General features: G+C 46.1%; 11 protein-coding genes across 11 annotated transcripts; 7 read left to right on the top strand and 4 right to left on the bottom strand.

Annotated features, from left to right (window-relative positions):
* Positions 1 to 380: 380 nt before the first annotated feature.
* On the top strand, positions 381 to 1,614 carry PHATRDRAFT_44927 (predicted protein; the record flags this gene model as incomplete). The annotated part of the gene is made up of 1 exon (XM_002179006.1): positions 381 to 1,614. The coding sequence occupies exon 1, from the start codon at positions 643 to 645 to the stop codon at positions 1,612 to 1,614; it is 972 nt and encodes a 323-aa protein (XP_002179042.1). The 5' UTR covers positions 381 to 642.
* A 398-nt stretch (positions 1,615 to 2,012) lies between these two features.
* PHATRDRAFT_44926 (predicted protein) lies at positions 2,013 to 3,527 on the top strand. Its single transcript, XM_002179005.1, has 3 exons — positions 2,013 to 2,325; positions 2,407 to 2,479; positions 2,560 to 3,527. Exons 1-3 carry the CDS (start codon positions 2,054 to 2,056, stop codon positions 3,424 to 3,426), a joined length of 1,212 nt encoding a protein of 403 aa, XP_002179041.1. The 5' UTR covers positions 2,013 to 2,053; the 3' UTR covers positions 3,427 to 3,527.
* A 287-nt stretch (positions 3,528 to 3,814) lies between these two features.
* Positions 3,815 to 4,570, bottom strand: PHATRDRAFT_44925 (predicted protein). Its single transcript, XM_002178785.1, has one exon. The coding sequence runs from the start codon at positions 4,551 to 4,553 to the stop codon at positions 4,056 to 4,058; it is 498 nt and encodes a 165-aa protein (XP_002178821.1). The 5' UTR covers positions 4,554 to 4,570; the 3' UTR covers positions 3,815 to 4,055.
* Positions 4,571 to 5,646: 1,076 nt separating this feature from the next.
* PHATRDRAFT_44924 (predicted protein) lies at positions 5,647 to 8,180 on the top strand. Its single transcript, XM_002179004.1, has one exon. It carries the CDS (start codon positions 5,790 to 5,792, stop codon positions 8,019 to 8,021), a length of 2,232 nt encoding a protein of 743 aa, XP_002179040.1. The 5' UTR covers positions 5,647 to 5,789; the 3' UTR covers positions 8,022 to 8,180.
* Positions 8,181 to 9,814: 1,634 nt separating this feature from the next.
* Positions 9,815 to 11,209, top strand: PHATRDRAFT_34469 (predicted protein; the record flags this gene model as incomplete). Its single annotated transcript, XM_002179003.1, has 1 exon — positions 9,815 to 11,209. The coding sequence occupies one exon, from the start codon at positions 9,815 to 9,817 to the stop codon at positions 11,207 to 11,209; it is 1,395 nt and encodes a 464-aa protein (XP_002179039.1).
* A 2,490-nt stretch (positions 11,210 to 13,699) lies between these two features.
* On the top strand, positions 13,700 to 16,147 carry PHATRDRAFT_44923 (predicted protein). Its single transcript, XM_002179002.1, has one exon. The coding sequence runs from the start codon at positions 13,728 to 13,730 to the stop codon at positions 15,897 to 15,899; it is 2,172 nt and encodes a 723-aa protein (XP_002179038.1). The 5' UTR covers positions 13,700 to 13,727; the 3' UTR covers positions 15,900 to 16,147.
* A 341-nt stretch (positions 16,148 to 16,488) lies between these two features.
* Positions 16,489 to 17,286, top strand: PHATRDRAFT_44922 (predicted protein; the record flags this gene model as incomplete). The annotated part of the gene is made up of 2 exons (XM_002179001.1): positions 16,489 to 16,758; positions 16,829 to 17,286. The coding sequence occupies 2 exons, from the start codon at positions 16,489 to 16,491 to the stop codon at positions 17,042 to 17,044; spliced, it is 486 nt and encodes a 161-aa protein (XP_002179037.1). The 3' UTR covers positions 17,045 to 17,286.
* Positions 17,287 to 17,469: 183 nt separating this feature from the next.
* On the bottom strand, positions 17,470 to 20,484 carry PHATRDRAFT_44921 (predicted protein; the record flags this gene model as incomplete). Its single annotated transcript, XM_002178784.1, has 1 exon — positions 17,470 to 20,484. One exon carries the CDS (start codon positions 20,482 to 20,484, stop codon positions 17,470 to 17,472), a length of 3,015 nt encoding a protein of 1,004 aa, XP_002178820.1.
* A 456-nt stretch (positions 20,485 to 20,940) lies between these two features.
* Positions 20,941 to 22,471, bottom strand: PHATRDRAFT_44920 (predicted protein; the record flags this gene model as incomplete). The annotated part of the gene is made up of 2 exons (XM_002178783.1): positions 22,039 to 22,471; positions 20,941 to 21,862 (listed from the first exon to the last, which is right to left on the bottom strand). Exons 1-2 carry the CDS (start codon positions 22,368 to 22,370, stop codon positions 20,941 to 20,943), a joined length of 1,254 nt encoding a protein of 417 aa, XP_002178819.1. The 5' UTR covers positions 22,371 to 22,471.
* Positions 22,472 to 22,861: 390 nt separating this feature from the next.
* On the top strand, positions 22,862 to 23,683 carry PHATRDRAFT_44919 (predicted protein; the record flags this gene model as incomplete). Its single annotated transcript, XM_002179000.1, has 4 exons — positions 22,862 to 22,938; positions 23,033 to 23,080; positions 23,238 to 23,280; positions 23,391 to 23,683. Exons 1-4 carry the CDS (start codon positions 22,879 to 22,881, stop codon positions 23,681 to 23,683), a joined length of 444 nt encoding a protein of 147 aa, XP_002179036.1. The 5' UTR covers positions 22,862 to 22,878.
* A 2,291-nt stretch (positions 23,684 to 25,974) lies between these two features.
* Positions 25,975 to 26,856, bottom strand: PHATRDRAFT_11403 (predicted protein; the record flags this gene model as incomplete). The annotated part of the gene is made up of 1 exon (XM_002178782.1): positions 25,975 to 26,856. A coding segment is annotated over one exon (882 nt), but the record flags the coding sequence as incomplete, so codon positions are not given.
* Positions 26,857 to 26,959: the final 103 nt, after the last annotated feature.

Raw genomic sequence — 26,959 nt, 5'->3', positions numbered from 1 at the left:
GCTACCATAGTCGAAAAAAATCTCGCGCTGCCTATATCGCGATTGCGATGATGGTCATGGCCGTGTCACGTGGAAGTAATCGTCTGTCTGTCTATCAAAGAAATTCAGTTCAACCTTAAGTTGATAAGTGGGTTGTCGCTTGCCACCATCTTCTGAATATTATGGAATTGTCAATAAATATATTTTTAAATAGATATGGTATCCAAAATTTCAACTAGAGAGAAAAGGTTTTCGAAATTTCCTCTTTAAAGATCGGAACGCCAGCGTCTCATTCCTCCCCACGAACAGGATTCGTGAATGCGACAAACCATGCCTTTCACGCCTTGTAAACGACAGCTAAATCGGTCCGGGATATTTCTTTCGATCGTTCTGGACCTACATACATTTGGTATGGTAGACGGGACGGATCTGGGAGAGTGAACTCTGCAACGTGCTTGCTCGCATGGCAATCCGGCCTAGACTTCCATGGAGGCCGATCACTTTTAGAGAAACTCCAACGGGCATCTCCATGAAGTAGCAAAAGAAACGAAGAACACCTCACCTCGTCAATCAATAGACGCAGACGATGCTGTAGTAAGACTGATCTCAAAAGTGGGTCTTCTCTGAAAAGGCGTCAAGTCTCACAGAATCAAAAACAGAATCATGCAAGGTCCAGCTGAAAGTGTTGCCGACGCAAGTCTATCGTTTTTACGGTCGTATGATGGTGAAAAATGGCTCGTACGAGACGACTATGTGTTGCCTTCGTCAGCATGCACGCGAGGATCACTGATGGTTTCCGCTTCGCCGTTGACACCACCGTGGACGAGAAAGTGCTCCCGTCGCCAGAAGCGACCATCTTTGCCCTTGATCAACAAAACTTACACCGATGATCTAGCCAAGCTCTGCCAAGCCGAAAGTACGGAAATCACCGAAGAAACCACGGATCATACAGTTGAAGAATACATGGTCGAATCATTGAATGTCAAAGCATTGAACGAAATTCAAATAAGTCATCCAGCGGAGGCCTCAACATCACAAAGTGTGAACAATGATCTCGCAACAGATTCATGGCAAGCACACTCACTTGTGCCAAGTCAATTACTCAAGGCGGATCTTTGTGTTCCAAAGCCTACACAAATGCTACAGCAAGCGCAATTATGCAATTCTAGAGATAGGGCTCGTCGTTACGATTACGCGGAGAAATTGGGCCCCCTTGATGACGATGAGGAAGAAGACGAAACAGATTTCATCTATGTTTTTGAGGAATCTTCTGAAGACGAAGTTGGTGACGACGGGCCTCGTTCACGCGAATTTTCCCCTCAGCATTTCTGCCGATGCCAGTCGATCCAGTCTCTCCCTGACCGCATCTCGGCAATTCCATCCTCAATTCTTTTCTCCTTTTCAGATAGCGATGACAGCAATCACAACGGTACAAGCGATCAGGAAGGTGATATGTCTGAGCTTGATGCTGCTGACGGCTTTTCATTGGACGCTGTGACAAATTCTTGTTCTTCGTCGATTACGTGGTACGATGGAAGCCAAACTGAAGAAATCTCCGTTTCAACGGACGGAGAAATCGAGAAAATGCGAACACACACCAAGAATGCTTCCTCATTCTATACATGGGATTCGTAGCATTCGTCGACTACAGGGCATACGTGCGCGGCTATGTACATTTCAACCCCAGCACAGAGACTCTATACTGCCGAGGGACGAACGCATCAGGCTAATGATTCCATCATGGTCCAGCCATTATAGATTGTTCATGGTTGGTGGAAGCAATTTCAGCTGACAGGAAGCAGACACAAACTTACTCGCAATCAATCTGCAATTTGGATGATCTGGATGAGCTAAAACTATATTCTCGAATATTTTAGTTTGTACTGTTAGCGACAATACGAGACTGAATACATAAAAAGCTGAAGCTGTAGAGGTCTGCTTTCCAAAATGTACCGGCAACGGCCAGACTCTTCGCTGAATTCTCGCACACTACGAGGGGATCGAAAATGGGTATCCACATCCTCCAAACAGAACGACGAGCCGACCCACTGACTGTGAAATGTACTGATAGTGAATGGTAGTAAGGGATTGGTCTTTGCAAAGTATGGTTTCGAAGCGTCAAATCCTCACCCGTCTGGGTTGCTGCGTCCTCGCCATGGTCTCGTTGGTAGACGCGTTTTCATCAGCGGTCAACGACAGGCTCACTAGCGCGCCACGAGGCTTCCGAACGAACGCAGGCCCACTCTTTATGGCTCCAAAGACAATGGATTTGGAGGAACTAAAGCTACAGCTTATTGAATATTTAGCGAAACGCAAGGATGTGGGTGCCGATGAGAAAGCAAAAGAGTACGTTTGTTAGTCTCCGTCGAAGCACATGTTATGGATTTTCCCGAATGCTGAAACACTGCTTACTTCTAATCATTTAAGAGATGTTGGAAAGGTAATCGGAGGTTCAAAAGGTAACGCGGTTTTGGAATTTGTCAGCCTCGCACCGAACAAGGTACGACATCACTGAACAAGAAAGGTTATTCAGCAATCTATTTTGTGTGGCTTACCGAGAGCCTGCCACTCTACTTCCAGGGACAAGTCATAGAAACGCCTTCCAATGCATTGGACTATGACGAGCTGACTAAATACGGGTACGGGCATCTTGTAACTCCAATAATGAATGCCGGAGGACGTTTAGAAATGTACAAGCTTCTTGGGATCGACGCACCCGCAGTCAAACGCCCCCCTCCACCTCCCGAAGCACCAAAATTGGTAGTTGATCGCATTGGCGAAAACGACAAAGCGAGATATTCTGGATTGAGAATGGGACTACTAAATGATGACGCCATGGCCGAAGCCCTACAGGAAGCTCAACGCAAGAAAAGGTCAGGCGAGCCTTTGCGATCGGCACTGGTCGAAGAAGGATTTGTGCGCCCCTTTGCTGACAAACGAAACGTTAGCCCGAAATCGACACCTGAGTGGACCCCGGAGCGGATCGACGAAGAGACAAAACGACAAGGCCGTTCAAATGATTGGGCGCGCAGAGCCCGAGAAGGACAGTTCGTTAGGGACCCAATGGAATCGTTAGACCTGAACTTTCAGCAGCGAGTTTTTTCGATCTTTTCCGCTCTTCTGGTGAGCACGGCATTTGGGCGATCGACACCAATATTTTTGTCGCAATACCTTGGGGACAGTACAGCAAAACTCTCTGTTCTCTCCTTTTTAAGCGCATTGCAAGCGCCTGCTGGGGCATTTGTTCTGGCTTCAATCGGTTCCAGCATTTTCTGCGTTGTCTCATCGAAGTCGAAAAACCGAAGTGCGATAGTATGGTTTATCAAGGGCCTTTTGGGTGGCCCTTTAACAGTTGGACAGCTCCGCGAGCTAGATTCACTATTAACGCAGGGGGAGCAGGATATCGTGAACAGGGAACAGGCGGAGCAAGATCTGCGGGCAAAATAGAGAACACGTCGTGACTATCATGCCGACGGACATTCAGCTTGCCCGTCGTATTCTTGGCTTCTGCTTTTAAAGTTTTACAAAATAGATATCTCTTGATACGATAGGCGCCCAGCTATCCATTAAAAATGTACGGTATTCATTGTGTATGGAAGATTGTCTCAAAATGAGGATAGTGCGATGGTACGGACTTACATATGTTGTCGGCGAACGACCAAAGCTGGAACCTCCAGTCCTGGAAATACCACTCAAATCATCCAAGGGTAGAATACGATTTCACGCGCTATTGCTTGAATAAATGACTGTGATCACAATCACAATACTGATCACGCGTCTTGTCTGTCACTTTACTTGATTCACACTGAAAATTCTTTTAATCTAACTGAAAAAGTAGATTAAAATTTGCTGCTTATATTCGAACAAGGTTTTATAGAGGTATGAAAAATGGCCAAGACAAATCTTTCGAATGGCTGTAGCAATATGTGCGAATCGATTTACCGCTTGCTTTTGGATATGTGCAATATGGGCAGGAAGTAATTCGGAACTAACTTCGTACCTGTCTTCCAATGAAGGTATTGACACGACTTTGCAGGAAAGGAACGAGCGCTCCAAGGCTTCGAGCAGAGTCCAATTTACGCAGAAGTCGTCAAACGAGTCAGCATGCAACTGACATCGGTGACAGAATTGGGACTTTTGGACATCATCGGCTTGCCCTTATATGCCATCTTCTGGTGAAAATCTCTGAGCAAATCAAGCTCGCAATTATTTGGTGAGAAAAACACCGATGATTCGACGACATGTGGAAACGAGAATTCGAAGTCATTCTCGTCAGCAAGTGCTGCTTCCAGCGCTGCAGTAGCAGGAGCGTCACAGTGTTTGGTGCCCCCATCACTGCCACCGTCGTCGTAAAGAGAGACCAGGCGTTGTCGCTTGTGCTCCTTTCGTCCCGTGCGGACGACGGCGTCGTCTTCGAACCATCGACCGCTGTTCTTGCTGCCGCCGGCGTCGCTCATGGCGATGAGGTTGTTGAAGGGCATTGAACGTTTCAGACTGCTCGCATACGCTTCCATGATGCTGTAGTGGGGGGTTGTAAAGGTTAGAGAAGAAAGACGACTGTTTTTCGATTGCATCCGAGGTTGTTTCGTTGGTGGGTTTTATGACCCGGGGTTCGATTACCTTGTTTTTGTGAAGTGCAGTATACCCAACGTGCTTCCGTGGAGTCGATCACTGACCTTTTTTCTGATTCCAATTATTGAGACATCATCTTTCGGCAATCCAGAGAATTCATTCTATGTCGCTGAGGAACAAAACAATCGAAAACACGCACTTTAGCAACTGACGGGAATGTGACGATTGTTGGGCTTTCTGAAATGTTTATTTTGTCCTGGATCGAAGATGTGATATATTTAGTAATAGAAGTCGTACTTCACTACCGATCTACATTTCGATTTATCTAGCATGTTCTCCTATGCGTTTTCTTCTCATTTCAGAAACACAGACATCGAGATGAGTTGGGAGTCAGTGTCACCAATGCGTCAGGAGCAGAAGAATTATCCAGGAGTCCAGCGCTCTTTCTGAATCCATTTTCTCTCGTCAGAAGACGAAGTTCACAGTCTGTCAATTATGGACAAGGTTAACAAATTCCCAGCCCACTTCGCAACGAGAATTTCAGCGTCAGGAACACAATCGAAGTGCTTTACTTTTAATCTTGGCGAGCCCTGTATTTCACGTTTTGCTTCGCCCCCCTCTCTGTGACCGCAAGCTCATGTCGAACACTACCGGCTACCTAGGCTACCTCTACCAGTCACTCTTTTAGAGTAAATCATTGGGCAGGCAAGGCGCAACCTCTCTAGAGCCGTCAAACAGTAGTTTTATAATTTTGTAGTTCAATTTTTTTCAATCTCGCCGTATTGTAGATGTCTTTTCGGGCGACCTTCCCAAAAGTGAACTAATGCATGTAAATGTTTTCCACTATCCGTCAGTGTTGCCTTTCACCGTAAGAAAGATACTCTGCTTGTGCACCCTACCCTATTTGCTGAATGGAGTTGCCTACGAAAATATTTATGGTTGTCCGATCGATTCTACCGTCGTGTCCATGGTTGAACTTGGCGGATTGCCTCGGTCAGTTCGCTGTCTGTCAGACCGTCCCTTGTTTGACACAACGTTGGTGAAACTGGGAAATGCACCCTTTGCCTATTGCTCGTAACAAAAAGGTGAAACATACTGTTGACCGCGTACAAGCCAGCAACTGTCAGTCCGTCTTTACCGAGACGTTTGTGTCGAGCATATCACAACCTGCTCAAAAACCCCAAATAGAATTGTTCATCCTGACAAAAAGGTGCTGAAAGCCCCACTTGGAGAGCAGAATGCAAGTTTGCGCAGTTTTGGCTGCGTTTTGGGTAGTCTCCACGGCTGCCTTCCAAGGGACGACGTGGCGAAGGTCTGAGGCGAAAGTGGTCTCCGCGAATCATAAAGGATCCACGACTCTGCTCTATGCGGAATCATCTCGTCCTCCTTTTTTCAAGGACTTGAGAAATCCGTTTGCAGCGTTAGCCAAAGGGCCCCGTTCGAATCCACAGCCTGGCGATACCTTTGCCGATTTCGACCCGTCCCCTTCCGGGCTCGTCCGTCGCACCAAACTGGTGCTGGCTACCGACCTCGGTCTGCAAGATCCCTCCCTGCTAGACGACCAGGAATTCAAATGCATCAGTCCAGGGTTGGACCAACCACTCGGAAAGACCGACTACATTGCCGCCGGACGATTTTTCGATTTGCGCGGAACGTTTCCCGATCTCGACTACCGTGCCCACGATTTTCGTATTGACGAGACTGACCCCAAGACGGTGCGTTTGACTTGTCGCGTTACCGGAACAATGCGTGGAGAGTTGCGCTTGCGGACGGCGAACCTGCCACCGACCAATATCGTCATGTTCTGTCCTCCGGAAGCCGTCAGTATGACTTTTAATGACCAAGGCAAGGTGACGAAATTGTGTATGGGATTTTGTATGGATCGTCAGGTAGGCAACACCCAAGGGACGACTGGTGTACAAGCTGCAGCAACGATTGCTGGACAGCCTCCGTCAAATTGGGAGTTGTATCCAGGATTGTCAGTCGTAAAACGGTTTTTCGGACGTCCTGTTACACCAATCGTTGAAAACAATGCTATTTTGGCTCCGTTTCCAGAGACCGTCATGGTGCAACTTGCCAAAGGTGTTTTGGGCTCTAACATGGGCTTAGAAGATCCTACGCTCCTTTCCAACGACTTTGCGTATTCGACACCGTTTATTGCGCCTGTCTCCAAATTCTCATTCTTATCCAACTATGCCGCTGAAGAGTTTGCCAATATTGATCCTTCACTTTCGCATTTTCGAATAGACCCTTACAACCCTACACGTGTTTGGGTTGATGTGAAGCCTTCGGCACCTGGTTACGAGGGTGCTCCTCAGTCATACAGTTTCACGTTTGATGATGAGGGCTTTTGTACGCGCGTAACAGCTCGCTACGTTCTTGACCCATCGATCGGCAATGGTGGCGGGCTCGGCGGACCGGACGGCTACAAATACGCCCTCAATGACGCTCCATCAGATCTGTTGACGCGCCCTCTTCCAGAAGCAGTCGGTCGTTTTCGCAAAAAGATTCTCTCGCCGATTACCGGAGTTGGTGTTGATGACTATAAACTCCCTGGTGAAGTCAAAAAAATTATTCCTCCGAAGCCGCCGACGGTTGGTCCTAATGGCAAAAGCATGGCACCGGAACCACTCAGTAAACTACAGAGTATTTCTCGTGAACCACCACAGCAAGATGAAGGCACTCGAAAGGCTGAGCAAGAAAAACGGGTACGGGCCCAGAAACGAGCACAGCAAGAAGCTCGACTACAAGCTGAGCAGCAGCAAAAAAACCAAGCATCCCTTTCAGCACCATCTTTGCAAAAAAAGCCTTCCTATGCAAAGCCTACCCTAAATCCGATGTTCGTCAATCCTAAGGCTACTTTGACAGCGGCTCAGAAAGCAGCTGATTCCAAGAAACTAGTCGAGACAAGAAATGTTGAAACGGCAAAAAAGAAGGCAGAAGCTAAACGGCAAAAGAAAATTGAGCAGAAAAGGGTTGAAGAAGAACAAAAGAGGCAAGCGGTATCACGAGATTTAAAGCAATCTAAAAGTATATCTCAGGAACAAACGCGGCTGAGAAAAGATCAAGACGGGAAGGACTTTGAAAAACGGAGGCGAAAAGCTGAGCAGGTCAAAGAAGCCGCCAAGGTTGCCGCGGAAGATCGAAGGAAACGACAAGAAGCGGCTCTGGACGCCCTTTCCAGAGCTGTTAAGAGCGCAACCATTTCACTGTTTCGACTTGGTAGCGGCAGGGACGAACCTGATGAGCTGCCCGAACAGACACCGCCAACCTCTAAAAAAGCACCACCTGGTGTGCCAGCTATTACTCGGTGGCGTCAAAATGATGACGGTTCGGTTACAGGATTAATTTCTGGTTCGCTCAACTTTAGGAGTGGTGAACGGGTCACAACAAGTCCCATTTCCAGCGGCAAGGTTCAAGCAGGTGAGGTTGTGCGTACCGGTAGCGGCTCGCGGTATTTTCTCGCGTAGCACGCATATAAAGAAACCAGATTGAAATAGATCAGCTGGGACAGTTGTGTCAATTTGACTGCAAATGCGGCTGGGTAGGACTTTCTGTGAACGACAGCAAGATGCTCAAAAGATAGAGAAATCGAAATTATTTATACTTCACACCCGTTGCTGTCATGATTAACCGTGCCGTGCTTGATGAATGGAAAGCTATCATACATGCTTTTGCTAGTCACGGCTTGCTAACGTAAATACATTTTTTAGGGTTTTGCTGGAAAAAGTAATTGCCCTTTGTTTACATCTTTCCTTTCATCGCTTGATGTGCTCATGCTTCCAAAAGTATCCTCTCAAGCCACTTTCTTTCGCTACCATAGTGTTTGTAAGTATTCCATGTGTTTTTCCTTTCATTTTACATAATTGTAAAAGTATCGAAAGCCCTTTTTTGCAAGCTGAGCGTTTTTAACGATGTTTTCGAAAGATTCCGGATTCCGCCCGATCAGCACTTTCCACAGAAGACAGAGATTCTAATTTTGTATCTTTGCTTCCATAGCGTTTTGTACTATGCCGGAAGGAGAATGTGCATGACAATGGGGGCTGCCAATGCCCGCATGTTGAGCTGTCTTTTCCACGGGTTGCGCCAGAGACAACAACAAATAGCCGAATCAGAGGTGTCATAGCTCTTTCAGGTTGCTCTGGAAGATCACTTAGCCAATTGTGCTCTGTAGCAATAGTTCAGTCCGTTCACATTTGTGCTATTCCTATGAAAGTGAAAGCCGTGCACATGGCTGTAAACCCGAACAAGCATTGGCTTAACCAATCATGAATTCCCTTAATTCGGAAGGCCACTGATTAATACCGGTTTCTCAGCCCTGGAACGACGGTTCATGTTCGATGTTCTGGAGATTCTTTGCCCTCAAAGCTGTATCCCTACGGACTTGAGGAGAGTCAATACCGTATCCATGCGGAGAGAGCTAGCGCGTCGAAGGTAAGCTAAAAGCAAGGCGGCTCGAAGCGGGTCCTACTAGCTAACTTGCTGGTTTACAGCAAACCTGCTGTCGATGCCAAACAATTCAAAAACCGTCGAAAACGCCAGCGAGAACGTAGTGAGGCCCCAAAAAATTCTGCGTCTCTTCAGCGCTTGAAAGTGACAAGGAGACCATCCGTTCTACGTTATGTGTTCGCCTCAACTCTATTGAAAACGAGCAACATCTATGTCAATTAGTTTTGTCAACAAGCAACGAGTTCGATCTTGAAGGAATTCACTGTCAATGTCACTGTCAATAATACAAGCGGGTCTCACTGAGAGCGGAATCACTCCTCCGATCAAACAACAATACTATGAAAAGATGGTCTTGGATTTGATCTTACATGCAAGTGTAAGCAACAAAATCAGAAAAGGTATGAAGTTCGATGTATACGCCAAAAATTCATGAAGTCGGTATGACCGTGAAGACTAACATTTACGTTAGATATTTTTTACATTTTCATCTCTACTAACGATGAAATCCCATTTTGTGATTTTTCTCAACAGGTTCTTTGGATTGCTCAATATACATATTGATAATTCAAATTTCATAGAACCAGGAATACCTAGACTGTGATTTACGCTCAGAGTCAGACGTGAGCGGTTGGATGTACCAGACGCTCTTTTCTTAATAAACAACCACACATCTGTCAAGAACGCGACAAATGTAGTCACGGCATCACGTCTTGAAGTGTTTTTCTTCCATAGTTACTGCTGAAGTCAGCATAAGATGGACTACTGACGTCGTCTCCTTACTGATACGCATAGTCTCTAATCAACTAGAAGAAGTATGCAAAAAGGTGTTGATGTCGAAGCGGATGACGGAATTGGGTTCGAAGACAACGAACAGTTCCAGGACCTGTCTCTGCAGCAGCTACACGAAGCTCTCGACCTACTCGATGCCGCAGATATAGACGCCTATCGAGAGGCAAAGCGGCATGCACCAGATCTAGTGGCGCTAGAGTCCGACCCTCGCCGGTTTCTAAGAGTCGAAAACTTCAACCCATGGGCCGCTGCTCGTCGATTAGCGTCGTATTGGACAATTCGGAAAAGCATTTTTGGTGAAAAATCTCTCTTTCCACTGCGTGGAACGAAAGGCGCCTTCACAGAAGATGATTTGCGAAACATCAAATCTGGTGTTTTCCAGATCCTACCGAACGATTTGTATGGTCACAGTGTTTTGTTCTTTGATGAGACAAAGTTGGAGTTACATACGCCTCGTGGTTTCGCCAAAAGAATATTTTTTTTCCTCCAAATGCTTTCCGAGAACCAACTTTCCCAAAGCAAAGGATTCACTTTGGTTGTCGCACTCGACAAGGTGGGAAGGATATCAGAGAAACCCGGCCGCGAGTTTGCGACTGACCTTGTGGAACAATCGATGCCATTGAAGTTGAATGATTTTCATCTCCTATGCTGTCGACCTCGAGAAGAATGGACTACTGCGCTTGAGAAGCACATTCCAAAGGCGCTTCATTTTTTGGAGAAATGCGTCACGTTGCGGGCCCCTAACGTCCACATTGATGAAACCCACACCGGGATTTTGCACAAGATGTTGAATTTTGGGTTTGAAAAGGAAAGCTTACCGGCGGTTGCAGGTGGAACCTGGGACAGATCAGAATTTGAAAAATGGCTGGAAAAATACGATATGAGGTTGACAGAAACATCCTTTTCGCAGCTTACAGAATGCGCTTTTTCTGATCTTATAAAAGAAACAGTCATGCATTACCAGCTTAAGGTTGATTCAGTAGACGAGTCAAGCAGTGTACCTACTGACAACAATAGTGCCATCAATCGCAACCTGTATGGACCTCTTTCCCTGCCTGATATTGCCTCGACGGCTGAAATCAAGATGAGCATGGAAAGTCAACGTCAATTAGATGAAGCTCTTGACCTAATACCTATTGAGCAGAAGCATGCATTTGCGGAGGCAAAGCAGTGTGTCCCTAATTTAATTGAGACGGAGTCAAACCCAATCAGATTTTTGGAGGCTGAAAACTACAATGTATGGGCAGCCACCAAACATCTCGTCGCGTACTGGAAATATCAAAAGGACTTCTTCGGAGACAGGGCATTTTTCCCAATGCTGTTGAGTGACACAGGTCGCACAGCTATTTCTCAAGAGGACATGGTTTTTTTGAAGACGACAGGCTTTGTCACAATTCTCCCGAATGATAGATACGATTGAGTGGTTATTTACAATGACAGAGATAAACTTGGATCTACCGCACAACACTCATACAAGCATTGTTTCCGTGCTTTCTTTTACGGCTTACAATTGGCATCAGAGATGGATGCTAGTCGGAGCAATGGGCTTGTTTTGATAACTGATTTTGGGTTTGCTGCAACAGAGCGGCCTACAAACAATAAAAACTCTGCTCTTGTGATGGAATTTTTGAAGAGTGGTGCCTTGCCCGTGAATCTAAAAGCACTTCACGTCATAGTAAGATCGGAAAAGAACAGATGGCTCAATACATATATGGTTCTGGCTGCTATGAAAGCGCTTGACAATTTCCGATTCCTTAGTCTACAAACGCTTGTGCATGTCGGCAAGACAAGGGATGTCTTGCGTTCGAAGCTGGAGCCATTTGGGTTTACGGATGACTCCCTACCATATCATTTCGGAGGAACGTGGAAATTTGAAGTCGACTTTGAGCGATAGTGGCAGTTAAGGAAAATGAGCGATGAAATATCCTTTCGAGGAAGCAGAGTATCAGATAAGAAACAAGTGAGACCTGCATACCAGAAAAGCTCCAAAGATGTGGAAGAGGCTAAGCCCAGTACCGATGCAAAGGTGATAAAAAAGAGAAAGATGGATATTGTCTATGCTCGGCGAAAACGAGAAAAAGAGCGCATTGAAATCGTGGTACTGCAAGAACAGTTGCGAGCGCTAGAAGCCGACAATTTCCAGCTTTGAGGAGAAAACGAGCGATTTGAGAGCCTTTTACTTGTGGCAACACATGCAGCAGAGATCTATGAAAAGAAAAACCATTGAAGCAAGGTTCCATTTGATGACCGCTTGAATGGACATTCGTTTTTCAGATCGCGTAAGTATTCTGGTATTTGTTTTGTTACGAAACAGCTTGAGTACAATCTAACCGCAAAACGTGTACAAAACTTGATGTTTGGGAATCCAATGAATCTGGTCAAACTCGCAGCCGCTTTGTTGAGATCGTAGTACGTCTACGCAAGTGGACAACAGCTGCACTCCTTTCTACATCTCGATACACTGGTGCAATCACAAAATGGTTTACAGAGCCAAAGCGACGGCGAGTAGTTTGCGCTGACTGACTGTGAGAATATTGATTTTTCGCCGTTGAGTCTTCATAGCGCTGCCCTGCTTTTGTAATGTTACTACAATAGATTGGCAATTGCACATGACGGCGAATCCGCGCTATCTCACATTTTGGCCAGACGTTTGTGCCTGAATTTTATTGAAATGTCTTTATAATTGGCTCATATGAACATGTCGGATTCCCTATGTAACTGGAAATCCGAGATTTGCGGACTTCGCCCCTGTACAATACATTTCAATATCGCAGGTATGTAACTTATATTAATATATATATGAATATACTGTTGGTCATTATTTGGAGTCACTTCCAATAGTTGAAGAGTCCGAGGGCATCACTATAGCTTCAGAGCCATTGGATCCTTATCCTTATCCCGTACTGTAACAGCTGCATTTGTTGAAAACTCCGGTTTCTTCTGATTTTTTGACTGTCTGAGTGACTAGTCGACAACAGAGACGTAATAAATAGATTCTCTCTTATTTCTCCTTTACGTTTGATCTAGAGGAAATTCACTAAAGGGGATGGAAAAAGGTGAAAACTCCCTTAAAGGGGACAGAACGTGTTCACTCTAAGTAGCATCATTTGGCGCTCAAACATTGTTATGTATTCAAACTATTTAAACTAAACAACAAAATTTTAACCTTGATGCCGACGTTTCCCGCCACAATGTTTATTGCATGGTCTCCAATGAGAGTGAGATATGCAATTGTACTCGTCTTTGTTGTTGGTAAAAAGTGCCACCCACCGCTTGGGATGCTGAACAATCAACGTACCTCGCATTCGGACGACGGCGCGATTGCTGGAGCTCGAACGACGTTGTGGCAGTCGTCGAAGACTCGGAGGGGTCGACAATCCCTTCCAAAATTCGATGGGGCTCGTACAAATAAAAGGGAGTTTTCACCTTTTTTCACCCCCTTTAGTGAATTTCCTCTTTGATCTACTCTTTCACACTGCTCTAGTGCTTGTTGTTGTGATCTTTATTTTACTTTTCACTAGTTCTGTTTCCTCTCAAACCTCGCTGTTTGATCGCTAATCCTTCGCTATTTCATCGCTTACTCCGATGGTTACTTCCAACACTTCTCTGTGTCTTACTTTCAATCCGTTGGCTTGTTTCATAGGATGATCATATCCCAAAATCCATCGAACATATAATTTACAGTTAGCTCGAGATGAGAGCTCGCTCTTTTTCAAATCTCTTTGTGTGACATGTCGCTTTCTGCCGGACATGTCCCACTTGACTGCCAAACTTGACATGTATTACAGTTATCGAGAGTGAATTTGACTTCTGTTGTTCGCTTGGCGAAGGTACTTTGCGTTACAAATTGTTAGTTTTGTGGTCGACCTCGATCGACTTCTTTCATTCACTTACTGCTAGTAACATACAGATAGTTTGCCGCTTGATTCACAGTCAATATGCTGGGCTTTAAAGAAACAGACAAGTTAAAACGTCTTGGACATCGGCAGCTCCACGATGCACTGAAACTGCTACCAGCACGCGATACAGCCTCGTATATGAAAGCGTGTGAGCACATTCCAGACTTGGTGAAACTTGAATCCGATCCGCTCCTTTTTCTTCATATTGAATGCTTTAATCCTTGGACAGCTGCTCGTCGTCTTGCTTCATATTGGAATAGGCGCGTTGAAGTTTTTGGTGAGAAAGCGTTTTCTTCACAGTCAATAGCTTTCGAGCATGCGAAGCAATGTAACAACAATGGTCACTGTCACAATCCCCGCTACTTACAGCTTCTCCCAACAAAGGCTGGTAGTAGTAGTGCGATCTACATCACTATTTCTGGTCTAAATACACGATCACTCGATACGATCAGACAGGACTTGTTCATTGCTTGCCAGAGCCTTTCTACGCAGTCTACGCAGTTTTCCGGTGTCGACTTACTGGTCTTGATGAATGATCCTCCGACCGTTAGTTTTCGGCAAGCCATGATTTATCTTGCTCAGCTCTTTCAAAGGGCTATGCCTCTCAAATTTCATCAACTGTACCTTATTTCTTACAGCCCAAGCGAAGGGAGAACCGCGTTTCTGGAGAACATTCTTCCGCTTGTGCTTGAAGGCATCCCAAATTTTCTATCCAAACGAGGCCATAACATCTGTGTCTCAGAGTCGCAAAAGGAAGTTCTGGATTTCCTTTGCGAGGCTGGTTTCCACGTCAAAGATTTAGTTGGCAGGCTAGGTGGCGTTTGTGGCATCCCAAATAAGACGAGAAAACTAGGAGACGTAGAAGTGGAATCGTTGACTGTGAAGCCAAGAGCTGCCGCCGCGCCGGAGCTCATCCAAAAGGTTTTGCTGGAATATCAAAACAAGACGATGGCGCAACCTCTTGGTTCTGTGTACAAAACGCCAGTACAGAGTAAAGCCCAGATGTCCCTGGCCATCCCTAGATTTTCCGCCACAATGAACCTGCCCATGTCCCATGTCAATTTTTCTGCGGATATTATGAAGGAGCTTGACGGGGCCCTTTCTAAAATTCCGATAGAGGAAAAGCTCGAGCACTATGAGGCCACTCAGCGCTGTCCTAAGCTCATGTGGACCGAATCAAATCCGGAACATTACGTTCAGGCGGCGAATGGAAACGTTGAGGTTGCGGCTCGAAGTCTCGTCGCCTACTGGCGCTATAGGAAGCTATTCTTTGGATTCCGAGCCTTCAAACCTATGGTCTTGATTCATTCTAGCGAGTCGGCCCTCGATGACAAGGATCTAGCAGTCTTAAATACAGGTTTTACCTCATTGCTACCGGACAACCGAGACGGAAGATTGGTGATCTATCATAATCGTGAAAAGTTGAAGGACATCGAGACCACCCAGATACAAAGGATCCGCTGTATTTTCTATATTCTGCAAAACGCTTCTCAGGAAGAAAAAAGCCGATTGAAAGGTGTCGTGATTATATCTGCTGTTGGGGATTTCCCAATAAAGGAAGAGGCAGGTCCTCGAGAAAAATCCATCTTTGCGGATTTTTTTAACAGTGGAGCAGTTCCAATCAAATTGATTGCGTCGCATATGGTACTGCAACGAGGTGCCTCGGTGTCCATGTTGCCGTCTATAATGAATGCAATAGAAACATTCCGACGTATCACTCCGAAGACAGTGCTTCATGTCAACGATGACGATCAACAGCTCCGGTCTGAATTGTCCGCGCACGGCTTTGTTCGTGATAACATTCCTGAAAGCTGTGGCGGTAGTCAGACGTATGCAATTTATTTCAAGAGCTGGTTACAGATGCGAATGAAGCATGGGAAAGCGAAGCAATCAACTTCTGCGGCTTTTGAAGCTCACGAGTGTTTTGAAGAAGGCGTGGAATTCAGTCGGAAGCGAACATCAATTATCTCCTTATCCTACTCGCAAAATTCGAGGAATGAAGACAAGAGGCAGAAAAAACGCAGAATGGATATTATCTACGCAAGACGCAAAAGAGAGAGGGAGCGTATTGAGATCGAAGTACTTCAAGAGAGAGTCACCACACTGCAATCTCAAAATCTGAAGCTTCGCGGAGAGAACGAGCGATTTGTCAGCTTATTACTGGGTGCAAGCAATACTGCCAAGCTCTTTGATGATGACAAATCGCTGTAGATATTGTAGCTATTTCTCTTTCTCTCTGAGATACTTGCAACTTCAAAGACGCTCTCATTGTAAACGATATATACTTGCTGTTTGCCTATGCCAAAATTCGATATTGCTTTCGCATGTGAGCTAATGTAAGGGAGCACAACGTTTGTTGTAAGACGTCAACAGTCTGAAAGGTTCGAAGCCTCTTCTCAGGATTCTCGATTTATGGTTGCTGTTAGTTCATTAACTGGAAAAAGATCCTTCTACCGCTGAGAACGGAGTCGTGCTATTTTTGATATTTGCTGGTAATGCACTAGTTCAAATAGGTAGTAAGTAGTTCATCCCACAGCATCTGCGCACTTGACCTGTTATTTTGGTGGAAAACAAGACTCATTGGCTTACTTTAAGTGCAAGGGGGGACGCAAGACGGAAATTTCTTCCTCGAGCCCGAAACTACGTACCGTATACATCAAGGGCGAAATCCATATGTCATACAGTCGAGCGGATGGAAAATATTCTTGCACTGTCGATACCAAAAAGATCGAAAAAAGCCCACAACGGTTCTCATTCATGCATTGCTCGCAGCTTGTCTTTCTCTCCTTATATCCTCGCTATGGTCTCTTGCTCCAATGTTGTACGGTCTCTTGTTATTTGCTGCCTATTGGGATGTTTGGCCAGGATAGGAGCCTTTTCAACGCAGCCACGAACTCCAACTGCTGGGGCTTCCTGCACGAGTTTCTCCTTTCATGGGACTCTATGGTGTAGCGCATCGGATAAAGCCGCTAGCAATATCGCTGGCGGTCCAAAAGAAATTGTTGCGCGACGCATACTTGTCACGGGGGATGTCCAAGGTGGTTACCTTCGAGCTTGCATCCTTAATGAAGTAAGATATTTGATCCCCCGTCCCAACGTTACAAAGCACATACTCATCAGCTTGTTATACTCCATTACAGGCAGGGAGATTTCGGAGATTGGTAGGAACCATGTCGCCGCCGGAGGAGGGCGACAGCGCCGAAATATATGTTGAAGGGAAAAGAAAAGTTGTGGACGGGTTCATTCGATGGTGCAAGAAGGCTGACATCGGCCTTAGTCAAACGATGAACGTGATAGAAGTCTTAGAGGAGGAGCCAACGGGACTGTACGATGCATTTTACGTCAAGACCAAGTAACGGAATATCTGAATAGCACAGCAGTGAACCGCTTTTGTGAGAAGTTGGCAGAGATCTTTTGTTAAAATTACCGGCGTCATTTTTTATGCCAGGGAACGCGGACACACTAATCACGGTGTAAACGCCCCAGAGCTACGGGTAGAGTGCCGACTTGGGAATTGCAGCTTTTCCTCAATCGATCACGAGGGGCGTCGCACTAGACTGTGCCCAGATAGTAACCATCGCATTTTTAATTAGTCAGGATTCTGGCTCCTCTGGCCTTGAGTCGTACTTTTTTCATTTCCGTTTTGGTCGGAACTCTTGTTGATATTCAAAAAGATTACGATGCCTTTGAATATGTCAAGCTCTATGGATTCCACGTTGCCGCGAGTAGCTCAATTTTAATGCAATTTGTACGATGAAGAATCTTTTGCAAAGGGACGCGATCAACATTCATCCTTTTCCTCTTCGCCACTTTCCCAAGGAAAATACGCCTCTCCTACTGGAGCCATCCATGTTGTCGTTCCATTACTTGTATTTTCGTAATAAAACTCAGCATCTTGCGTTCGGTGTTGTTTCCATACGGGCAGCTCATTCTGGTAATCGGGTTCCGCTGAAGCAGTTTCATCGTCCGGGTTTGACACAAGAGATTCCAAGTATAACACCAAATAATATAGGGCGGGATATCCAAATAAGCACAGAAGAATTTGCCAAGGAAATGTAGGAACCAAATTTGTTGTTGTGATTCTGCTGTGAGCGTAATTTTCCACTTGTACAAAGAGCACTCGATCGGTTACCTGACAACTAGAAGTTTGATTGGCATCTCGAGATTTAGTCAGCACGCCATCGCAATTACCGTAGGTGAACGTTATATGAACAGTATGATTGCCGGCATAGAAACTTCCAAATCGAAGGCTAGAAAAGATACTGGTCAAGTCTGCCGGATAGGCAACAAAGACAATTTCTCCTGTGGAGAGCGCCCGTCTTCCGGAAAGTGGAGAAGTGCGGTTCCAGAATCTATCGCCGAAGGAGAGGAATCCAAGACTCGAGTGAATAGCCACACGCACTTCTTCTTGATGCTCGTCTATACTGAAGACTTCGATTCCGCTCAAAGTGACGACGTTTTCACATTCCGATGCTTGGCTTTCTAGAAAGGCCGTTTTGTACTCGCCACACACTGAAGATGACGCTCTTTGCAGCGTCTGCTGAGGTACATTGAATGTTTGTGTTGGAACGAAAACTTCTAGTGTATCGATCTTGCATTTGACAGCAATCCGGTGCACAACGGCATCTGAAACACTAGAGAATGTTCCGTCGTCACCAAAAGCGATTACGCGGAAGTGGAATTCAACCATCGAAGAAAGATGGCTATTGCAGTAATCCTTCGATGGAATAAATGTGAGATCTGCCAAATGGATACAAGGAATCTCTTCTGTTGCGTCCGAGGATGTTCCAAAAGCAATCGCTGCTACACTCGAGGACATTCCAAAAGCAATATCTGTTGCATCTCTACAAGCAAGAGTATCCTCCGCATTAAAAATTGCTCCCGACTTCATCACAGAGCCGGATGCGCCAGACAGCAACACCCCCTCCTCTTCGGTCGGAACTGTGTCCATGAAGTAACCAATCTGCCGACGATATCCAGACCGATCATATGCAAGCAACCGGATATTGTCGGATACCCGAGAGTCCTCCGCGGTCGGTTTCACGTTGACTGCATGCCCTACGAGAGCCGATTTGACATGAAGGCTGACGGTCTCCGGAATGGACCAAGCTCCAGCCTCATCGGCAACACGAAATGCAAAAGAGTCATGAGGAGACGATAATTCCGACCCTTGAAGCACTCCATCGAATAAAAGAGGATCCCATACGTATTTTATGAAAGCGCCGTTGTCGTCACCGTCAGCATAGATGCTGAGTCCAATGTCCGATAAGTTTGCTCCGTGCATGATCTTGTCGATTCGAAACTTCCCAACACTTAGAACTAGGTGCCCAAACTTTGGGGTCTGGGTGATTTCTACCCTGCGAATTGTATCGCCTGCGTCAACATCAGAGCCTGTCAGATGCATTTTGGGACTATTAAGGTCTTCCACTCCTTCGTATATACTGACATTCTCAAGGAAAGCAGTGGCCACAGGAGGATCATTGATAGACCGGACTCGGATTCGTACGATTGCAGAAGTGCACTGTGAGCCATGAAATATAGGTGCGTTGGACAAGCAGTACTGAAATGCGGCAAATTCTTCAGGTTTTTGTGCATCTCCTGGGATAGAATGGGCATTAAATGGCGGCAAGTACATGACTCTCAAAGGAAGACTATCTGACACAATTGCAATCAATACTGAATTATTCAGCTCTTTGAAGCTTCCGTCACCTCCTATAGGCGTTCCGTCAACTTGGTACAGGCGCCCTGTGAGCGGAAGACGAGTGATGAAAGCACGAGTAGATCTTGGTACAGCAATGGAAGTCAGATTGTACTTTGAGAGCAATTCATCAGCCCGAGCTGTGACGGAAAAATCCTCAAGCTGTATTGTCTCCGCATCGGCGAAAGACGGCATTTGCCGGTACCATGTCACGTCATGGGATCCTCCGTCCCCAAATTCGGCATCCTCGTTGATTGTGATAGAAAAAGGAGCTGCCCGGGGTGGCGTTTGGGGTAGACCGTTTTTCAAGACAAGCATGACTTCTGCCTGTGAAAGGGCCCTATTGTAGGCTGATATCTGAAATACATGCCCTCTCCAAAGATCTCTTGTTTCGAAGAGAGACACTTTTGATCCAAGCCAGTGCGTAAGGTTGCTTTCGAACGGCTCTTGAAACATATGCAGTATCTGTCCATTCAAGTAAAATATTTGCTCTTCATTTGCAAAGGTGGCGGCAACATGAACAAGTTGACCCGTTTCGCGGAACGCGTTTTCCTCGACATATCGCTGGCAAGGCTCGTAGCGCGAACGGGATGTGCGATAGAAGATTTCCAGATGCGGGCCAACCTGGTTTATTTGGAAGTCAAATCTACCGTTGTCGCACGCGTTACTTTCAAAGGACGATGCCGACGACAACCGTCGTTTAAGTGTCAGAATGGACTGTGATTTCTGTGCAGGTATTCGAGTTGGCGTCTGAAACCAAAAACTCCAAGCAATGCCTTGGTTGTTAGACTCGATTTCGTTTTTCCAATTCATTTCAAGCGCAGTCTCCAGGAGACTAGTATGGCTGACAGTTTTATTAGGCTCCGAGGATGTGATGCCCAAGTCGGGCAAGCAATCGATACCTTCGTCGAGTATCCTCAAATCGTGCGATACTTGTGTACTAGCATCGTTCGGAAACGCACCAAATCTACAATAACCTTGAGAAAAGGTGTATCGCAGGAATCCACTTGGTGGCTGGGGGGATTCGGCATCTTCAATAGCGAGAGCCGCGGGCAGAAGCGGCAGTAGAAGTAGACAAATTGTACTCGAGACTATCATTGCGTAGAAAAATGCGATGCTTTTTTTTAAGTCGGAAGTTATGGCTGGACTCGGAAATTAAGCGGACGTTACCGATGGCAATGAAGAGAAAGAAACCGTGCCTATCGCATCTCGCTCGTCCGAACAGCACGATTGGTTATTCCCAACATAAGTGTAATATCGTAGAGTGAAATCAAACTGGCGACCTTGCCAGACCGGTTTGAATTTCGGCATCGCCCTCGTTGGTTTGACAGGGAAGAGAATTTGCGTGGCGTTGGGAGTCACTGTCTGACAATTTGCAAGGCGTTCGGAGTCACAGACGACAGGACCAATCAATGAACCATGCATAAACTGTAAAATGCAGTCTTGCCAAATTGACCTGTTTCACGATGTCCCCCTACTGACTGTGCTACACATCATCAGTTTCACGAAATATACTACTACCGACCTACTCAATGGCACAATTCCGAAGTTAAACTATTCAACTCTACTATCCTCTATGAAAGATCCCTTCTGAACAGTATTAGTGTCAAACGAATCCCATGGACTATCCTCATCCACCCCCACTCGCATCCACTGTACAGCAATACGTTTCGTTCCTTCCAAAACGGGGCAACCTGAGTGCGTAGTAAAGCCTGTTTCGTGAAGACCAGTATCATTGTTCATGTATGAAAAAAATGCAGCAGCACCAATGGTTGGAGCGACGAACACGTTTGAATGCTGGAAGTTGGTGCCACCGCCGATTTCAGGAATATCACAGTACATGACCATAGTTGCGACTCGGCCTCCTCGCTTGTGCGGCATACCGTTGCATTCACCGTCACAATGTGGCGTGTACCTATCCGGTGTCGGATTTCCGACACCGTCACCGAAATATTGAATGCTCATGATATCCTCCTGTCCATCTAGATTCATATTGAACCCAGTGACTTCGTTGGTGTACGCAAAGAGACGCTTTTTGAGATCGGAGATAGCATTTTTATGGGAATAATCGACCCCTACGCCAGCTTGCCAAGCTTTACGACTTTCGCTGAGTTTGGAGCCTCCTTTGCCATCGGCGACGGTTCCGCGATGTAGCTTTGGCGCTGCTGCATCCTTGATGGCCTGACACTCTTCGGGAGAAATAAATCCTTCCAGAACGTGAATCTGACTGCTTGGGCGGTTGTGCAGCACCTGAACAGTTCGTGGATCTTCATCAAGATATCTCCATGAGCGCATTTCTATGGGTTCTGTTGTTGTGCGCATCGGATCGGCGCATGTGTGGTTCTCAGCCAAAGCCGAAATTTGTTCACGGACTTGTGCCTGAAATGCCAGTTCTTCATTTTTATCTTCCAATATCAAAGCTGTATAGTATTCCAAACACGTTTGCAATGACTCAATGGCTCGCAGAGAGGATTTGCTGTTTTGGAGTAGACTTTTTGCTTTTTGATGGCACTCTCTCACAAACTCACATCAAAAGATATCTCATCGGATTTCAAGGGAAAGATCTCTTCATTTGTTTTTGATTCTTCAACCGTCAATCCTTTATGAATTACAAACCTTTGATCATGAGGCTCTTCACTGACAGTAACGTACGTTGTCGGTGCTTCTAGAGTTCTTGTATGAGTCGTAGATAGAGAAGGCGTCTCAAATCTCTTGACTTTCTGTCCGTCTTGGTGTTGTCGAATGGCAAAAGTATGGTTGACAAACGAATCTAAAGGAATCGTCTCGCCGTTAACAGGTGCTCCCAAAAGAACCGGTTGACCGGTCAAAGGGTTCAGCCAGTCGACCGAAATGCGTTCACCAGACCGGTTTACAAACTCTAAATGCCGGCGAAGCGCAGCACTGCTCGTTGCATCGACTCCACAGCAAAGCAGCGAGAGAAAAACGACACAAAAATGGGGTCGCAATCGCATCCTAACGAGCATGTAAGGTTGTTAGAATAAAGGTTCGTAATTGCTGCTAAAATAATAACAATGTAAATGAGGATATTTTGGCCTTTGTCAAATAGATTCACAAAGACAAAGCGCTGTAAAAGCCTTCAATGTCACTGGGGTAGCTTTCAAAATTCGCATTGTGGTCGGAGTTCGAGTTTGAGGCAAGTTCGCCAGGCGTTGGGACATTTTTTTGAAGATTTCGATTTGTTGGAATCAGTCCGGTCACTGTGCTGCTGGCCAGAGATGATGAAGTGAAACGAGCCCTAACAGCAACCCGAAGGTCTCCAGTGCAATGGGATAATCATTAGAGCTCGATTTCCGGACGGTTTTGGGCTTACATGCTAATCCAAGCTTCCTCTCACAGTCACAGATCAAGAAATGCCGCTCGATTGACCATACCCTTCTGTAAATAGAAATGTGGAGACGGGTTCCTCCACCAACGAACCGATCACGAAATACGGTTTGCGACAATCAGTGAAGCGTGCGCAAGAGCTACAAAATGAGTTATGACTTGGGATTTATTTCTTACAGGCGACCCCGAACCGTGATTTCCGAGTCGGTATGTTTCCCCGGTAGTCGGTAGATATCCTATGAATTAACTTGTTCACTATGCCCTGAACTTTCTAACGCTTTATCAACCTCTGACGTCGCAGGTATATCAATTTCTACATGGGCTTCTATACGGAGCCGCCTGGGGACTGGTACGTGTACATTGCTGCATTAATTGCTAACTGTGTGAGTTCACACAATCGGTACTGGTGAATTTGTCGAAGCGAACTATGTACTGCCGTGGTGCCCCCCTTTGTTATTCTAAAGAGAACCCTCTTTTTTCTAACGCAATTATATACGTGAATTTAGGTCACTCCAATTCCTGCCGTCGGCTCAGCAGCAGCGGCCAAAGGTACGTTCCTCCGGCTTCCTCATGGATAAGCCTTTTTGCTTCGAGTCACTGTCAATGGTCAAATTTGGTATGAAGTGTAAGAAATTCTCAATGTTTGAAATTTTTTTAAGCAGAAGCAGCATCTGGCATTTTTAGACCTATTCCTCCCTTTGGGGCCCTGTCGGCGGTTCCTGCCAACGCTATCTTTTTCGGCAGCATCCTTGGCTTTCAACGACTGTGTGCCAAAAGTCTGGAGCTCGCAAGAAAGCAAGAATCGATCACCAACGAACTTTTCGGATTCGGTATGATCTGGCCTTATCATCAATACATTTTGAATCATTCCGAGAGAAGGTTACGCTCACACAACCGGATTGTTGGTGGTGCCTTGGCAATTTCAGTTCTTTACGCCAACCTTTTGGCTTAAATACACGGATGCCCCAAGGGATCTTCTCACAGTCAGACATTGATTTACATTATCAGATGGAACATGCAAATACGAGGCTAAGAGTAGGAACAATCTTTGCAATTGAGGCTGTAGGACCAATTTGAAACGAAAGTTACAATTATAACACGCTTTAACAACCACTGTAAAAGGTAATGCATTGCTTGTAGTCATCTCTCATTCAGGTTTGGGCCGGCAACTTTATGATCCATCGGTTGTGCGGGTGACACCGAAACTCCAAATGAAGAAGACGACACATTCCGCTTATGCCCGACTTTCGCTTGAGGCGGCGCTGTGGCGAAAGGCATCTCTTGACTTCCGCTTAGACTGGGCAATCCATTCGTGCCTTCGTGAGGCTGCGAGTGTTCTTGCTTTCGTTTGAGCAAAGCCAGATTCTCTCGTCGCGTGTCCCATTCCTTTTGAAGCTGCTCAATTCTTCGAAGTTGCTGCTCTTCTTCTTGCGCCAAACGTTTTTCAAACTCAGCGCGTTCCTTCTCGTGCTTCTCTAAAGTTTTTTGATGCTGCGCCTCGCGTTCAACTTGACTGCGTTGAAGATTGTCCATACGATTGTGGAATACCTTCTTTGCCCGCTGAAGATTCCTAAGGTAATTGTCGTCAAGTTTTCTAAGCTCTTCTGATAGCTCCTCATCGTCGCTGTCGTCAATATCAATGGATGATGACGACGTAGCATGTAGGGCTTTTTCTCGAGGAAATTGCTCAGGTTCACCGCTGGGAGAGATTGGTGCCGTTCCTGTTGCGTTCACAGACTTTGCCGTAACATGCAATGGCGGAGGATTCGGCGCTGGCTGCTTTCCATCTGGAAGCTTTGAGGTTGTCTGATTGTCAGCAGACGGAATATTGGGCGAACCACGGTCCAATGGACGTGTCATTTGCACGTGTTGGTCTATGGTGTATCCACTTCCTATTGAATTCAATAGGTTAGAAGCGGAATTCTGCCGATCAACTAAAGCTGGATGTGAATGCCTCACCGATCCAGGTGGGGAAGCTAAGTATTGCTGTGGATCGTGAGATGCCCCAACCAAAAATTGAGAAGATTGTGCTTGCGGCTGCGATGCCACTGTTCCGTTGACATGATTCGTCTGATGGTTTTGATTCTGGTCTGTCGAAGGGGTGTATTGATTTGAAACAAAAGTTTGCTGATATGGCTGGTGATTGTTGTGCACAATCTGTCCCGGCATTGGTTGGTGCGGATGTTTACTCTCATGAGACGGTTGTCCGTAAGCGAAGCCATGTGCTGGTGTAAAAAGGGGGAGTTGCTGAGTCTGCCCAGGCACTGGCTGATTTCCTGATTGGGTACCTTTTGGATCAAGGTATGCTGTGTTTTGATGACTGACTTGGAAACCTTGGTTTATACCAGTCCCGTAATCGGTCACTTGATCTGGATTGACTACATTGTTTCCTTCTTGATACCTTTCGTGCACGGTCAAATGCCCATGGGTGCCATGATGGTTGTTTTGAGAAGATGCAGTTTGAGCATTGGCCTGACGCGCATAGTTCGGTACTTTCTGCGAACCCTGGGAAAACCCTTGCTGAGTCTTATTTCGTAACATCAGATTCTGCGATTCTTGCATTTGAACATTGTATTTTTCCTGTCTCATCCTGGCTGAGCACGCAAGTGCACTAATTGTTTCGCTTATTTCCAATACTGCTCCCAGCGGAATACCAAGTTCTTGGACCATTTCTTTTGCAACTTGAACGGGGTCGTCCTCCACTAAGTGAAAGTCGAACTGCACATTCTGTGTTTGTCCTTCCACAGGCAACATAACAACAAGCTTAAGCACATCGTCTGCATACGGCCGAACGTTTGTGTCGTCATTCTCGATCACAGCTGCAGCCACAAGGTAGTGTGGCTGGATAGAGGGAATCATTTGGCTTTCATTCGGTACCGGCGCTGGCGGCGGGGATGGAGGGGAATTTGTTGGAGCCTCCTCCTCCTCTCTCAATTCCTGGCCACGTCCCATAAGTACTTTTACCTTCCGCATGTTCGTCTCGGACTCAGGCATTTCCTCGAAACGATCACCATCATCGTCGTCGAGAGAGTTAAGATGCTGCCTCAATGGACGCTGAGGCACAGCCGGAGTTGTGGTTGCTCCATTATGTGACGAAGAGGAAGCGTTAGAGGAGGACGGTGATGGCTTGTGTAGTTGCGTTTGATGTTGGTGGCCCGACTGGCGTTTTTCGGGCGAAGATGATGAAGCCTCTAGCGGCGCTTCAAGAATTACTCTTTCTTGAAGTGGAGGCAACACAACAACCTCATCATCGTCCGTGTTCCGTTTAACAAGGAAGGGATGCTTGATTAAATCGCTAGCAGATGGCCGAACAAACTTCCCTGCTTCGTCTTTCCGACCTAAACAGAGTCTTACAAATTCCCGAGCATGCCGGGACTGCAGGCGCGATAAGACCTCCGGTGGTTCTCCTGAAGACACCCTTTTATAAATTTGGGCCGGATTATTACACTCCGAGTAAGGAATCTCCTGCGTCAAAATCTCCAACATACACATGCCAAACGCATAGATGTCAACCTTCTCGTCGTATGAATGCTCCTCGTACATATCGGGAGCCATAAATTCTGGTGTGCCTAGAACTGACAATACACGACCGGTCCGATGTACAGTACTCAGACCCAGATCTCCAATTCTTAAATCTCCGGATGTCCCGTTAATGAAGATATTATCGCATTTCAGGTCGCGGTGTATAACAGGTGGATTTTGTGAATGCAAATAATCGAGACCATTTAAAATTTGGAGCGCCCATCGTTTGGCAATTTTCCATCGAATGACTTGGACCTTACTAATGAAGGACTTCAGGGTACCAGACGATAAGATTTCCGTCACAAAATTGACTTCCTGCCGCTCTCGATTGACCCAAGAACCATGAAACGATATTATGTTGTGGTGATGAAGTCGTTCCAGCAATCTCACTTCGTTCACAATTCGATTGCGTTCCGACTTGGGCACACCCGAGAGATTTACGACATTCCAAGCAACCTCAATTCCCTCTTGGGTATCATACGCTCGATAAACGTCTTTCGACGCCCCGCTTCCTAGCTTCTCCATAAATCGAACATAGCGACCGCCAGGAGAGCGCTCCACAATCGCATTCTGTACTTCGGGTGATTTTATATAGTCGTCCATGTCTTCGGAGTTGCTGTTGAGATTGTGAGTTGTGTCGTTCAAAACAAGCCCACTGTTCACGACTGCGATGTCGTCGGAGATAGAACGTGCTTGTGGAGGGGGA

Source organism: Phaeodactylum tricornutum, chromosome 5 (genome assembly GCF_000150955.2).
Source record: "Phaeodactylum tricornutum CCAP 1055/1 chromosome 5, whole genome shotgun sequence".
Lineage (NCBI taxonomy): Eukaryota > Bacillariophyta > Bacillariophyceae > Surirellales > Neidiaceae > Phaeodactylum > Phaeodactylum tricornutum.
Note: the sequence above shows the minus strand (reverse complement) of the source record. Positions and strands in the feature narration are given on the sequence as shown.